At 46.8% G+C, this 16,091-nt stretch overlaps 1 protein-coding gene across 1 annotated transcript in view; it reads left to right on the top strand.

Moving 5' to 3' along the window:
- Nucleotides 1-16,091, top strand: part of LOC119431752 (putative sodium-dependent multivitamin transporter) — a 120,246-nt gene that overhangs the window by 16,846 nt on the left and 87,309 nt on the right. Inside the window, exons 4-5 of the mRNA XM_049658029.1 lie at nt 567-696; nt 2,645-2,733. Coding sequence (XP_049513986.1) covers nt 567-696; nt 2,645-2,733 — 219 coding nt within the window. The remainder of the gene's footprint in view (nt 1-566; nt 697-2,644; nt 2,734-16,091) is intronic.

Below are 16,091 nucleotides of genomic sequence, written 5' to 3'. Positions count from 1 at the left end.
GCACAAAAATTGGAAGTCAGGGCGTCTAGAGAGAGAGAGAGAAAACCTCATGTGCCAGACTTATAGAACTCAAGGCGGGCCCTCCAGTCCGGGGCTACCGTTACATTAACACCTAAAATGAAATTTGAACTGCGCGCCACGGTGACATTTCGAAGGCGGAGCATTGTGGCCACCCTTCAACCCGTCATAGCCTTCGCAGTGCAAGGCATTGAAGAAGGACCTGGAGCACAACGGAGGCCGTCCTTGATTGTCAAGAACTCCACTTCAGCTTAACGCATTGAAGTACTTTTTGCGGGAAAGTATTTCTGAAGTATCCTATGTTCACTTCAAATCCCTTTCTCCACTTCAATAGAAAATGGTTCAGGGCCCCTTTGATTTCACCTAAACCGAATGCCACAGCAGGTGGGGTGCGCAGATTTTTGTTGCCTACTGCATAACCGACTGCCCCGCACCCCAAAACTTACCACAACACCAAACACATGACGTCTACGCTAGCTGCCTGATACTGGAAACGAGTTTGAGATTCTGGCCTATATATAAATCTACTTGCCGGCCGCTGTTCTCAGGGTTGTATGGGCCGGTACCTCCATGCTGGTGTTCTTCGTCTTGTCAACGTCGCTCACGGGCCTGGCACTGACCTACTGGTACAGAGACTGCGATCCAATGCTGACAGGAGCCATCACGCGTTACGACCAGGTGAGCCGTGTCTCTCGGAAAGCCTAAATTTTAGGGCATCAACTAGGAGCGCACTTATAGGCGGCGAAGCGTAAATTCAGGCGACTTCCAACAGAAAGCGTTGCTCTTGCTCACGTAGCCATTCATCGCGTAAACAGTGCCACCGCTGTTTTTTTTCTTTTTTTTCATTTTGTGGTCACGAGCTAATACAAAATATGTACGGGGGCCATATTAGGTAAGAATATTTTCTCCTTTGAATAAATTTGATTTGTTGTCAAAGGTCGCAGCGATTGGCCAGTAGTTATAATAAAGGCTTAACGTCATGGCGCAGGGCAAAGCGACTGAACCTGAAACTGATTCTTGCATAAGACGGGCTCTTACGTCTACTTGTAAAGGTTATATGACTGTACAGAAATAGTTGACATGTGAAGCTGTTATTACAGCAGAAATAGAAAAGGTAAACATTTCCAAGAAATTTTCATACCAATACTAGGAGGGCTGTATCATGGTCAGTGACCAAGAATTTAACTTGTCATGCCATATTTGAGAAAAACCTTCTTTACCTCTTATAACAATGAGGTTTTTTAGAAGGTAATGGAGAACGCTGAAGCAGGTATATATAACAGAGTTGTTTCCTTTGTGTCCATTTGAACTATTATAAACTAGGAATTATGACGCCGACTTTCTCCTCGTGATGTCGCGTCAGTAAGAGTTACTCTAACATAGCTACGAGCGGGCGCAAACAAATTCCGCCAATGTTAAGACCGACCGAATGAGAACATATATAGGGTGCAGTCTTCGAACCTGCCTTAATGACTGACAGTAACAAAACTTTAGACCACGTAAAAAGCCTAATTTCAGGTGGTGTAGATATGCAGCAGCCTCCACGCAAAATGTTATGTTTTTACACCAGTGGATGCCTCACAAAAAAAGGTCGCTGTTTCGCCGGAAAGGCGAAGGATCGATTGCGATAACAAACTAGGGGACAGCTATACGAAGTAAGGATAGTAGTTCTGTCAGCCGTATAAACTTGTACACGTAGGCATACTAACTGAACTAACAAGCATGGTGTCACACGCGCACAAGCAAACATGCACGCATCTCACTCGATGACCGCGAAAACTGGCTGTCAAAACGATGGAGTGAGTCAGTGCACCAGCGAGCGAATTGATTGCCGGCTCACCGTCGCATGCTTTCACTCGCACACACAGCAAATGGCGCGCGGCGACGATTTTATCGCCCGTGGACTTTATACGGAACCTCGCGGCAACGGTGACGACAACGGCGGAATTTCGCCAACAATGTCAACACAATTGCTATCGCAATAGAACTCGCAGTTAAAAATGTTTATATACCGAAGGTGACTAAAACCACATCACCACACGTCGGAAGCGACGCGAGACCGAGAACATTGAATAACTGTGTGACACCTCGGTATGACATCCAAGATAAGGCGCTGCCCCCGGCTGCCCGCGGAGAGAATAAAAATTATTGTTGGTGACGTGCTGGAATTTACGCCATATGCGCCAACCACCAAATGGCCATTGAAAGGCTCGTATTAAGAAATTTAGGCAATTATCAGTCCTGGGGTGGTATTCTCTAAGTGCCCACCTAGTGACCTTGTCCATTTCGCCTACTGCTGAACTTCTGGTTGGCTGGGCTGAGGTACACGTCAGGAGGAGACCGGCGCCCCCAGGCAATTCGCACTGCAGCAGCACACGAAATCGACATGTCCACTAGGTGCACGCTTACAGAATAGGACTCCTGGAGCTTTTCCACGATTGCTTGGACAGCCATCATACTTCTCATTCATAACCAGTTCGGTCAAACTGAAGTATTATTGCCCCCAATTTGCCATTTAGATTGTAATCTCGCTTTAGTGCATCTTTAACACCTTGGAGTTCTGAATAAAAGCATCGCCATTAGGAGAGAGAGTTGCCTATGGCCCTGCTCGTTTAACGTTTCCCAGGTGGTTCCCTTCTACGTAGGTGAAAGCCTGGCGGACGTCGCAGGTCTCCGAGGGCTCTTTCTCTCCGGTCTCGTGGGAGCGTCCATCAGGTACAGTATTCAAGAAATCTCAAACACCTGCTTAAAAAATAATAAGAATGACGTGAGGTCATTGCGTAATGCGAAAGTTATGCGTTTGGCTCCCACCAGCGGCAAGTTGTTTTTTCGGTCACTTTCATTCCTCTTCAATATTTCTACACTTGAACTAATATTGGAAATACGTTCCCTGTGTTTTCCTTGGCTTCATCAGCTGTTCGTTTCTTATCGTTGTAATTACCAAAAATTGGGTCCCTCGGTTTCCTTTCTCTATAACAAATACTGGTTACTGCTGCACCCCCCAATAAACCACGGGCAGCAGGAATGATGCAAAAAAAATTTTTTCCACTGCTTTTCCCTCTACTGCTAAATTAGGAGTGGAAACAGGACTCCACTATTGTCATTACCAGGAGCAGCAGATCGTCAGTGGCGAACGATAAAAAATTCACCAGCCCTTCCCCTGTCACGAAAATGGGGGTAAGCGAAGCTTGTCGTGTTTGTATCTCATATTCGTCAGGGTAACGTAATGTTCACGCCAAGTCACGGTAATAAAACATAAACGTTTATTAAATGCATGCATCGAGGGAAAGAAACGTACAGCGCAACGGAAGGAAAAGTTGCACGAAAGGGTAACATATGTAGAAGGAAAGGGAAGGCAAAATAGTAGGTCAAGTTCACAGGCGACAACCTTCGCTTACCTCCCTTTTCTCGACAGAAGAAGGGCTGGTGATTTTCTTTCTTTCTCTCTCTTTCTTTATCCCTCTTCTCTCTTTATTTCTCTCTTGCTTTCTCTCTTTCTCTATCTCTTTATTTTTCGTCCCTGGTATGTGCCATTGAGCTTGGACCCTTTCTGCACAATCACCAGGATCGGCCCACTTTTCAGTGTGACGCCACCACCACTCCCGAAACTTGCGACTACAAAGCATCGGTTAAAATGAATACAATGGAGCAAGGAAATCGCTACATTACACCGATTACACACGATTTTTTTTATCCGAATAGATTTCTTTGGCACTTTCGGACACTTTTCTGGTTGATGACCAAGGTCAAGGGTAGGACTCAGCAAATAAAGCATTTGTTCGCTCTCTTTCTTGCTTACTCATTATTTGCTCTCTAGTTCGTTCGTTCGGGTTATTCGTTTACATTGAGAATCATCATTAGTGGTTCCTGTACAGTTGTCTAGCTCACGTTTGACCTGCTAAACCTGTTACAAATTATTCAAATATATTTAAAGACATCATAGACGATGCTTTTTATATTAGTTTTGTTGCGATAACTGTTATGGCTGACTACCTTAGTTGTCTTGACGTTCGATGCAGTCTAGCGCTGGTATCCTAAACTATTTTGCGAGAAAATACCAACGAAGAATGCTCAGTGTACTGCCAGAATTTGAATTTACAATTGGCGGTACAACTTACCTCTCATGATCTATGACGATGCAACAGCAGTAGAGAATACTGATCCTGCCGAGTTCGATCAAGCCAGCTCCAGCCATGATTGGCTAACCATTTCAATTTTTTGTGGACATTACATATAAAGTTTATAGGCATGGTTCTATGAAGTCGATGAAGTTTCTATAGAGCACTCTTTGGAGTAGTCGACAGCCGATATTCTTTTTTGCAGACCAGTCTATAAAATAAACTTGCATAACGTAGACATTATAGCTTGTCTATAGAGATGGAAATTGACACTTTCTGTTGACAACCGTCTCTAAAGTTTCTTTAGAAAAAAGTGTATCAATGATCCTGAATTATTTTTAGAGTAGTCTATTGACTGTCTATGGACTTATGGCCTTGCAGTTTTTTGTAGATTGTGCTCTAAAGAGTCTCTATACACATTTCTTTTAGACCAGTTCAAATACTAGAAGACCTTACGGCCTCACCAATTTGCAGGCTATATGTCTACATAAATCATTCTAAACACTGGTCTACAGAGAGTCTTTAAACTTGTGACCATTCACACTTGGTCACCGATTTGGGCAGATTACCTTATAACAGTTATATTCTACTCATATTATACTCGCTGTTTGGGGTTGAAACTTTTATAGAAATACCAATTATTTTGTAGTTGTGGTGATATGTCTTCATTCATGCGCATATAAAACAACTATTATGCAATAGAAGCAATGAAAGTGTACGTTTTCAAGTTGATAAACTAGACCGCATGAAATAGGCGCGAATGTTTCATGAACTTCATGAAGTTTTTTGCGTATGCCTAATTAAAACATTACAGTTAGATGCGTGCATGCGCTTGAATCAATACTGATGCTCCATATATTTCAGATTTTTGTTTAAAATAATGTTAATTTCCCATAAGGCAAGATAAAATATAGTAATGCATGCGCAGCTGCTGCTTCTGATCTGCGTTCATGCAGAAATGGTAGCATCTCGCTAAGTGTGGCCTCGATTTGACTCAGCTAGCTGTATGTTACCCCAAACTGATGAACTCTATGGAATTCTACTATGCTGAATCGTGGCGTGAAAGAAAGCAAACAAGTGTCCACCAACGAAATATATGCTTTTGTTGCCTATATATATATATATATATATATATATATATATATATATATATATATATATATTCATATCATAGGAATCCAACGAACAATGACACCAAGGACAACGTCGGGGAAATTACTTGCACTTATTAACTGAATTAAAGAAATGACACATTAATGGACATTAAAACGGATGAAAAAACTACTGTCCGCAGGTGCGGAACAAACCCTAGTCTTCACATTACGCGTGCAATGATCTCACCATTGCGCTACTGCGGAGCCATTTTCCCATCCACTTTCTGGGGTATTTATGTTTTACAACTAGAACTAACCCTGGGAGTGTTAGCCCGCGCCACCACTCGCAAACTAAACATAAACTTGATTAAACAAATAGCCAACTTGATTAAATAAATAAAGGAGGTGTCCAAAAATACCATGAGTGACGCGCACTTCTTTTACAAACGCACCGGAACAGCGTTTCGGTGAGACTGCAAAGCTGTGCGTCAGCGGTGTTCGAGCTTCAAGGATGTCAGCAAAGGATTTAGGTGTATGTTTGTTGTGCTTCTTTCAACGCAGTGCAGTAATCTGTCACTTGAATCACGAATTCCTCAATTATCACTAAAATGCAAAATCAAGCAATAATGTCAAAATATGGCAAATCTGCGAGGCAGCTTCGTGTTGTAATCGGACTAATGAAGGTACAAGCATTATTTTTCTCGCTTCAATAATTTTATGTTCCATTCTTCCAGCACGGTTTCGTCAGTGGTGAACTCCCAGGCTGCCACATTCTACGTGGACATTGTCTCCCCGAACATAGACCTGGGGAGAACACAAGCAGTCTGGGTGACACATCTTCTAGGTGAGAAACTACACAGTTTACACAGAATTCCTTATGTTACTACCTTTATGTTCACTGTGAATAATATACCACATTATATTGTTTCCTAATATCGTCAGTTCAGTGAGTGGCACTAAGAGGTAATGAATAAAATGAACTATAAATGCAGATAAAGCTCTGACAGTTGAAATAAGGCCAGCATAAACAAGGTTGCGGCTAGGGTAAACATCAAGTATGAAGTTAGGGCTACATAAAGAACTGACGACAAAGAGCCCAAATAATTTACTGCATTACTTGGAGACATCCGACAATACGGAGCGCTAAGCCACTGAGTTGGGCTCAAAGAAAGAAATGAAAAATTATTTGTTTGGTTGCCCTTTTGGTTTAAGTTTTATTGTAGTTTATTTCGAGTGATGCGCTTGAAATACTGACTACTCTCTGTTTCATAGTTACAACTCTCTGCTTCATCTGTTTTTCTGCACCTCCTATATACCTCTCCTCGCAGAATTCGGAAGCGGTACGCTGATGACAGCTTTCGCCGTGGTGGTGCCTCACGTGGGGACGGCGACACGGGTGAGACAGCGAGCTTGATGTTACGATTATAGAATGTAGATTACTCACAGGTGATTTCAGAAGTGCTCCTTGTTTGCTAGTAGCGCAGTAACTGTAGTGAAGACGAAGCAGCAGTGCCTTAGGCCTGTCGCTGTTCGCGAAATCAGTGCTCGTGCTTGGTCGCTGCCGCGTCGATTATCATTGGTGCTCTATTGTTTAAATAAATCACTCTACAACATTTGGTGGAGGTTGCTGCCATCCCCAGATTCATCCTTGAAATTTGAGTCGAACATTGCCTTCTGCTTCAACCGCCACCATTAGCGATTTTACCGAAAATCGGCCAGAACCTTCCGCTGGTCCCATGCGTGCAAGGACATCCACCGGCAGCGGGATCCTTCTCTCTTTAGTAGAACAGGCGAGACTGAGGCGGAAGATTGCTTCTTCTTACGAGCGCCTCAGTGCAAACATCAAGTGGGAGGACCAGACGAAGCTAAATTATGCCACATTTTATCTTGCTGACTTTAATAATCATGAGCATGACATTTAAATCTGGCCACCTTCAAGTCAAGATTCACGCATATCTTCTTCCACGCGGCTGTGCGAAAACTACTTGCAAAAGAGCACTAACGCCAACACGCTCAACAACCCGGCGAGACCTGCACAAGCTACATAGAGGATGTCGAGGGCATTTGCGGCCAACTTATTTCCCCCATGAGAGAACAGCCCAAGGTCAAAAATATCCTCAGAGGCATCCAGGACGACTCAATCGAAATGCTTCTCGCGCGGCACGCATCCCCTCTTACGGCCGTCGTCACTCTCTGCCAGAGCTTCGGTGAACTGCGACGCGTCGGCAGAGGGTCCTTGCTCGCAGCGCTGTTTCACCTGCTGACTCACATGCTGTCGGGCCTGATTCTTGCCTCCAGTCTCGCAGCCGATTCGTTGTTGTTCATCCAGATCAAGGGCTTTATTCGTGGAGAGGTGGCGCACACTGTCTATGCTGCCTCAGCGATCGACCTGCGCCGCTTGATCGATTTCTGGCTCTTCTCGACAGGAGTGTAATGTGCTGCGAATTGGCCCCAGTCGCTCCTGTTCGGTCGCCGCTGCCCTCCTGTGGCTGTACATCTCACCTACGCCGCAGTCGTAGTACGACCCATGTCACAGACATTCTCGTTTTTTGTGGCTCTGTAACCTCAAACGCCCCCCCCCCCCCCCCCCCGCAGCCTCCTCCGCGTTGCATCGGATTCCACCTTGAAACGAGATCACTTAAAACCTGCGGCCCACGGGCGACAACTGGTCCCTTTGCTTGGTCTGTTGTTTCGCCGGCCGTGTCGCTTCCTTCTGCGTTAGTCGCATGGAACATGCTGATCTCGCACCCGCCACACTTGGATGCGCCTGTCAACACAATGTCGCCATGTTCCCCAACCCAGACTCATCGCTGTCTGCTCGACGCCATCTCGGCAAACATCGTTGGCGTCACCACGTCGTCACTGCGGAAGTTCTTTCTCACGTCGCCGGCAATCACCTAGCGAGGGTAACTAGTTGCTGCAGGCACAAACTGCAAGATTCGCCGTCTCCACAATTCCTGCACAATCGCCATGCAATTTACTGGAAGTTATCATCGAAGGTTCCACCACAATTGTTCTTATTGTTACCTGGGCTGCGATTTCTGTCACAGGCGGTAAATTTTGGCGCCGACTTCATAAGGTCAAAACGCCACTGCCTGGTATGCTAATGCGCACAGCAAACACGCTACACATATCCCTGCTGGCTGCGTGCACCACCAGGATTGTCATTGATGCCATCGTCTACGTCATAGAATTTCTTGCGCTGCCTTCATGCGCACATGACATCTTTGGCTGGGATTTGTCTCGCCACCGTGCCAGTGCTATGCACTATGCCACCCTTATAAAAATTTCTATCAACATTTTGTAGACCGTCTTCAGACTATTGTTACTAGAACCTATCAACAGTCAATAGAAATCTTTCCAAGGTCTTGAGGCTTCCTAACAACTCCCTAGTAACATCCTAGAAGTAATTGGCCATCAACATCACTTAGAAACATGTTCATAGGGCGCCTGTAAACTTCCCACTCACTGTCTAGAAACACGTTTCTTTAAACCTCCTATTAACATTCATTAAATTGAAGCGTGTTCATGGACTGTCTGTCAACTTCCTACTAACTGTCTAGAAACACGTTTCTGTAGACCTCATATTAACGTTCATTAAAATGAAGCATGTTCATTGACTTTCTGTAAACGTCCTATTAGCAATTCACTGGCGCTTTCTTTGGACACCCTAGTAACACTGTTCTAACAATTGGCCGTCTACATTGAATAGAAACATGTTTGTAGACTTTTTCAACATCCTACCAGCTTTCTACTGACAGTTCTTTCGACCTCAATATGACTGTGAATTATTCCAAACCTCCTACCAATATTCTCCCTCTAGACAATCTAAAAACAATGTCCACAGTTGGTCAAAGTATGTGAATAAAAACATGTTCAACGCTGCTTATAAATTTATGCTAACCTGAAAATTTATAACTTTATATCACCCAGCACACCAGCATACCACCCTATAATGCTCAGAGCCACAACTATTCATTTCATTCATTGGACGCAATTAACGTCTGCTACCTTATGTATATGTTTACGGGCATCTTACTGAAGAATTGATAAATTATCTAAGCTCTTGACACGCTGTGCAGCTGAAGCCACAGGTTGTGAAAGGAGCTACTGAAAATAAAGGTCTGACAAATTGGAAGCGTTGCGAAGATTGCCTTCACACATTTATTACATTATTCAATCAGTCAAACTTGGGAACCGCAGAAATGAGACTGTATTTAAGCGAAGCAGCTTCAGCATTCTGGACGTTAGTTGTAGTTGCACCTTAGCTTTAATTGAAATGTTTCTTTTTGTGAGCTTGTTGCTGTGAGATCTTTGGCGTTGTATCCCGAAAAAAAGGAAGTAAGTAGAAGTCAGCTGTGCATCCTATCCACAGATGTTTACTCTATACAGGCAAGACACACAAAAAAGCTACAATGATTTAAGCTCGCAGGCGTTAAACTATAAGCTAAATATTTCACGACCTCTCATCTTGTACAGCCTGAGCAGGCAAGAGCAAAGAATTAGTTCATGATCATACATTATTTACCACAAATTAAGTCATCGCAACCTCTGTCAAAACCTCATGTTTGTACGCTTCGCATTTATAGCCACTTCAAGCGAACCGCATGACGCGCAATAGTTCAAGTTTGTGAAAATATCGTTTTTAAAACATTTCACGTCATTGAATTTCGCACTCGTAACAACCTGCCAAGATGCGGTATAAGAAAATGAAATAAAAAAGTATGTTTAGGAAAATTTCTGGAAAAGCACATACCTTTTATTATAATTTGAAGACAGAACTTTGGAGCAGTGCAGTCATGAAATGCTGGCAAAGAAGTTGCAGAAACGTTCACATCACGGAACGAAGAAAACGCCGTCGCCTTCGTAAGCACAGTGCTAGTTGGCTATTTCAGTCACAAATTACGCATCCACGTGTGCCTGGACGTTCTCTTGTATTCATGAATCAGCCGCAACACAGCATAAGCACAAACAGCAGCAAAAATAGCTAAAAACTGATACAAAACACGACCAAACACCCCTACATCGCACCGACCGTACCACGCCAGCATGGCAAAGGAAGTGGTATCGATGACGATGGGCTCCTCTTTGGCTCGAGTCAGACCGCATGCAAGTTTGTGCGCATGCGCGAGAGAGGCTTGTGACATTCTTTCCATCCATCTGTTCGCCTTGACCACCGCCGAACCATGCGCAGCCCCCTACCTTGCGAGGTTTGAATGGCACCTGGAATTCCACTCGGTGATTAGGTGTGACGGGCCTTTGTGCGCGCATCCCCTTCATGGAGGAGCGCACTTAGAGGGAGGAGCGTACCTTATAGCCGAGGTCGAAAAAGAACCTTACAAACAGCCGGCTAAATTTTTTTTACTGTTCGGGGCTGTACAATTTTATTTTTCGAGAGAACTATTGTTATGAAGACGGCTATTTCTCCAAATGGAATAAAAATTAAAAGAAAAATAATAACCCATAGGGTAAATTTCACTGTTATCACGGTTGTTTCAAGGTTATTGTAGTTTGCACAAGGACATCAGACAGCCACTTGCCGCTTTCAAAGACGAAAACTTGCTTCATAGCGCCCAGCGCAAGACAATGCTGAAAGGTATTCTTGTCAAGTAGTATTACTTATAGCTAGATATGATTAAAGCGTGACGGCAATAACGTTACCAGTCTTCAAGCGCCCGAAGAACGGCAAAAGCATGCCTTAGATATTCTGGCTCTTGGTACAGCGGAATGCAGTAATTGCGATTGCCATAGTTACGAATGTAGTATGGCCACAGCAAAACCTTATCGGAGTTCAGAACTTTGTCACCGTGTCATGAAGCGAAAGCACTGAATATTGTGAGTACGTAATTATCACTTTTCGACCAGTTTTCTCACAGCAAGCAACAATCCCTGTGAAGCAGATGAGTTGAAAGTTAGTTATTTTGCCTTCGTTTTGATGGAAAGTCCTATTAGATCTTATTTTTTTTTATTTGGGCAAGCCGTCGGCAGGATGAAGGAACGAAAGCGTGCGAATAGGGAAGCATTTTATACAGTAAGGATCATTTTTTTTTTCACAGAAAATTTCGCTGAAATTGGACATTTCCAGAGTTCACATTTTTTGGTCTTCGACCTGTGCACTTTCTCAGGTCAACACAATTGCTCTCACTTAGCGGCAGCTGTATTTTGCAGCCTTTTGGATGTTTGAGAGGCAGCGTTCCACCACCGTGTTACTCTTAGTTCAGGCTCTTAGTACTGTTCTGGCTTAGTACTTAGTTGTGGCTCTTAGTACTGGGCTGACATGTCCAAGCTTAGGGCGTACTATTTATATCGCGGAGTGTACGGACCTTATTATCTCGTTACAAAGCTAGTTGGTCGCCTTCCAATAGCAGTGCGTGGTAAGGGACGTTTTACGCTTGAGCCGCACGCCGCTCCGCGTGCATGCTGTCGGGCGAGAAGTTCCACAATTCGCAGACTGGTACACATATTTCGGTTTACACTGCATGTGCGAGCCCAATGTAAATTGAAATTTGTGCACCAGTGTGCGAAATGTGCAGTTTCCCGCACGCGTACGGCAGGCAGGTGGTGCGGCTCGAGCGTTAATCGGCCCTATAATGTCGGGCTAAAGCTTTGCAACCGGTGCGCGGCCTGCATAATACTCCGTTATCATCACACCGTTCAGTTGGTGTAGCGCAAGCTAGTTTTCTCGAGCTGTGCTGACATCACCGCAGGCTCACTTAGTCCAGTCGAACCTCTAAAAAATGTTGTGTAATGAAGAAGACAAGACGACGACGAAGCAGTCAGCATGCAAGCCACAGTGTAGGTGGTAACCACGCGCCCCGAGCTTGCGCTTGCCCGGATTTTAGCTGCTGGTCGCCCCGTGGCTTCTTGACGTTCGCCGGACGTTTTTCGCCTTCTTTGACGTTTACACGTCAATCAATCACGCGGCATTTGTTGGAGGCTGCGTGGGTCCCCCGCACCAACCTGGAATTCCACTCCCGGACGCCCCCTTCGGTTCCTGCACCCATGATGGTCAACGACACCTCGACTCAGATTGACCCTTGGCAGCGCCTGCCACCTGCAGCGCCGTGTACCATCAGCGGTATCCGCCCATCTTCAAAGGCTCAGGTGACTCCGACGTTGAAGACTGGTTGTCGATATACGAACGAGTCCGCGCCAATAGCAAACGGGACGATTCAACGAAGGTGACTCACGTCATGTTTTATCTCGCGGACATCACGCAACTGTGGTATCGCAACCACGAGACCGATATACCCACTTGGTCCGTTTTTAAGACTTACATTTCGGACGTCTTTGGTCGGCCTACGGCCCGCAACCTTCGGGCAGAAAAGCGCTTGCGTGAACGTGCGCAGCATCCAGGGGAGAATTACATGGGCTACATTGAGGAGGTGCTTAATCTCTGCCACCGCGTTAACCCCACCATTGCACATTGGGAGAAAATCAAGCTCATACTGAAGGGTATCGTGGACGACGCTTTTCAGATGAGGTCCTCCCGCTGCTGAGGTCCTCCCGCCTGTGACTAACCAACCACCCGTCACTGCGCCACTTACCTACGCTTCCGTCACGGCTCAGCCCCCTCAACATCCTGCGCAGTATGCTTGACCTGCGATGCCGACCCCTGCCTGGCCGACGACCGCGAACGCTGCGCCGCTCGCCTTAGCGAGACCGGCTCCGTTCATCCGCCGCCCCGACGCGTGGCGAACGCCTGACAATAGGCCCATCTGCTTCGCCTGTGGTGTCGCTGGACACGTTGCCCGCCACTGTCGCCGCTGTCCACCATCGTCATTTGACGTCATGGGCAGGTCTGTTCCTTCGTATTCACAGTCGCCACCAAGGTACGTCCCTGACGATCAACCAGCCTATGCTGACCGCCGGTCCCTGTCTCCGCGACGACGCTCCCCTTCATCTATGCGTCGCCGACCTCCTACGGAGTAGGAAAACTGATCGCTGCAGTTCCGGAGGCAAGAGCTGCATGCCCGTCAAACTGTCCAAGGCCTCCATCTATTTCGCCGCAAAATATCATCGACGTCGATGTTGAAGCAACCACCGCATTAGCGCTTATTGTCAGCGGGACCGCTGTTTCGGTTATCTGCGAAAACCTGTGCCGCAAGATCAAAAAAGTGACCACGTCGCTCTCGGGATTCATGCTCCGCACTGCCAGCTAACGGTGCATTGCGCCTTCAGCTGTTTGCACCGCACGTGTCGGTGAACTTTCAAGGTGAACTTTATGTCATCGAGTTTTTCGTGCTGTCATGCTCCCACGACGTTATTCTCGGATGAGCCTTCCTTTCACGTGATCGCGCTGTCATAGACTGCTCCCGTGCAGAAGTGGCCCTTACGCCACTGCAAACCTTTCTTTTGGTGGATAATCATCCCGACGATCACAAACTTGTCGTTGCTGCGGACACAGGTATTGCCCCTGAAACGTCGGCCCTTGTGCCTCTGTCCTGTACGGCCGCCCCTGACGGAACTGTTCTGTTTGCCCCATCGGAGGTTCTTCTCCGCCGTCGCGGCCTACGACTGCCGTTTGCTGTACTTACGGTTGAATCAGGTGCTACTACTATGTTAGTTTCCAACTGGCTGCCATCCTCCGTTACATTACTTCGTGGGGAATCTTTGGGTCACATACAAGGTGCTGACCTCCTGCGCGCCCTCGAGTTTGCAGAAGACCAACCCCATCTTCAACTGAATGCCATGACATCGCCTGTTCCCAAACCTTCGGGTCCAGACAATTTTCAGCCTTCTATTGCTGCCGATCTATCGTCAACACAACGCAGCGAACTCCTGGCACTTCTTCGAGACTTCCGCTCTTCCTTCGATGGCGCTCAACCATTTTTAGGTCGTGCAACGAGCGTCACACCACATTGACACCGGTTCCCCATGCTCCCTTACACCAGCGACCATATCGAGTTTAGGCGGCGTGTGTCATTCGCGGGGTGTCATTCAGCCGTCGCAGAGCCCCTGGTCCTCTCCTGTTGTACTTGTGCTCAAAAGAGACGGATCTATCACATTCTGTGTTGACTATCGCCGCCTCACTAAGATAACTCGGAAGGATGTATACCCGTTGCCCCGCATCGATGATGCTCTCGATTGTTTGCAAGGGGCAGAATATTTCTCGTGACTGGATTTGCGCTCGGGTTACTGGCAAGTTTCAATGGCCGACCCTGACCGACCTAAGACGGCTTTTGTCACTACTGACAGACTGTATGAGTTTAACGTCATGCCATTCGGATTGTGCAACGCCTCAACTACTTTCGAACGGATCATGGATAACATGCTTCGTGGCTACAAGTGGAATACCTGTCTCTGCTACCTTGACGACATCGTCGTTTTTTCTCGCGATTTTCCAACTACCATTGTTCGACTTCGTGCGATTCTCACGTGCCTCACCTCTGCTGGCTTTCAACTTACATAAAGAAGTGCCACTTTGCTGCACGCTAGTTGTCGATACTAGGCCACGTCGTCTGCAAGGAGGGCATTCTTCCAGACCCCACGAAGCTCCGTGCTGTAGTCGAATTCCCTGAAAACACTTAGAAGTTTCATTGGGCTGTGCTCGTATTTTCGTCGATTTGTGCGCGACTTTGCTACCATCATCGCGCCTCTTGCCAACCTTCTGACCAGCCTCTGCTTGGTCAACAGCGTGCGACGAATCTTTTCGAACGCTACGGCGCTTACTAACGTCGCCACCAATACTTCGTTAAAATGAAATTATGGGTTTTTACGTGCCAAAACCAGTTCTGATTATGAGGCACGCCGTAGTGGGGGACTCCGGAAATTTGGACCACCTGGGGTTCTTTAACGTGCACCTAAATCTAAGTACACGGGTGTTTTCGCATTTCGCCCCCATCGAAACGCGCCACTTTGACCCTAATGCACCTACGGAGATTCGTGTTGTGTACGGATCCGGCTGCAAACACTTGGACGCTGATGCGCTGTCCCGCTCGCCGCTAGCGTCTGACACGGCTTCTGCATCAACCTCTTCGGCTCCCTTGTCGCCTATTGACATTGCAAACATGTCGTCGGAGCAACGCAAGGATGCATGGATTTGTCAACTCCTTGACTTTCTCACTGACGCATCCACTTATCCCGCCTCAAGAACTTTACGTCGCCAAGCCGCCCATTTCACCATTCGCGAAGATCTCCTCTATCGCCGGAATTACGCGTCTGATGGCCGGAGGTGGCTTCTAGTTGTACCCCGCCACATGCGCACGGACATCTGTGCTGCTTTCCACACTGACCCGCAAAGCGCTCACGTCGGTGTTCTCAAGACCTACAATCGCCTGCGGCAGCGATTCTATTGGCGCGGAATGTATGCATTTGTGTGCAAGTACATATGTGCTTGCACTGCCAGTCAGCGGCGCAAGACTCCACCTCAACGCCCGGTAGGTACACTTCAGCCTCTTCCTTGCCCGGCCCGTCCATTCGACCGCGTCGGTATCGACTTATACGGCCCGCTTCCCTCGACCACCTCTGGGAACAGGTGGATAATTGTCTGCGTGGACCACCTCACGCGCTACGCCGAGACTGCAGCTTTGCCCACATCCACAGCAAGGGACGTTGCGTTTTTCATCTTACGCAACTTCGTACTGCGCCACGGGGCTCCCCGTGAACTTTTGAGCGACAGGGGACGTGTTTTCCTGTCTGGTGCTATTGCATCCTTGCTCGTTCAGTGTAACATCGTTCATGGCATGACAAGTGCATATCATCCGCAAGCTAATGGCCTCACTGAGCGATTTAATCGCACTCTCGGGGATATGGTGACGATGTACACGGCGTCGGACGAGACCAATTGGGACACCGTCCTTCCATTCGTCACATATGCGTACAACACTGCTACGCAAGCGACTACAGGATTCTCACTGTT

The sequence above is a fragment of the Dermacentor silvarum genome, chromosome 10 (assembly GCF_013339745.2).
Source record: "Dermacentor silvarum isolate Dsil-2018 chromosome 10, BIME_Dsil_1.4, whole genome shotgun sequence".
NCBI lineage: Eukaryota > Metazoa > Arthropoda > Arachnida > Ixodida > Ixodidae > Dermacentor > Dermacentor silvarum.
This window is presented reverse-complemented; position numbering and strand designations above follow the sequence as displayed.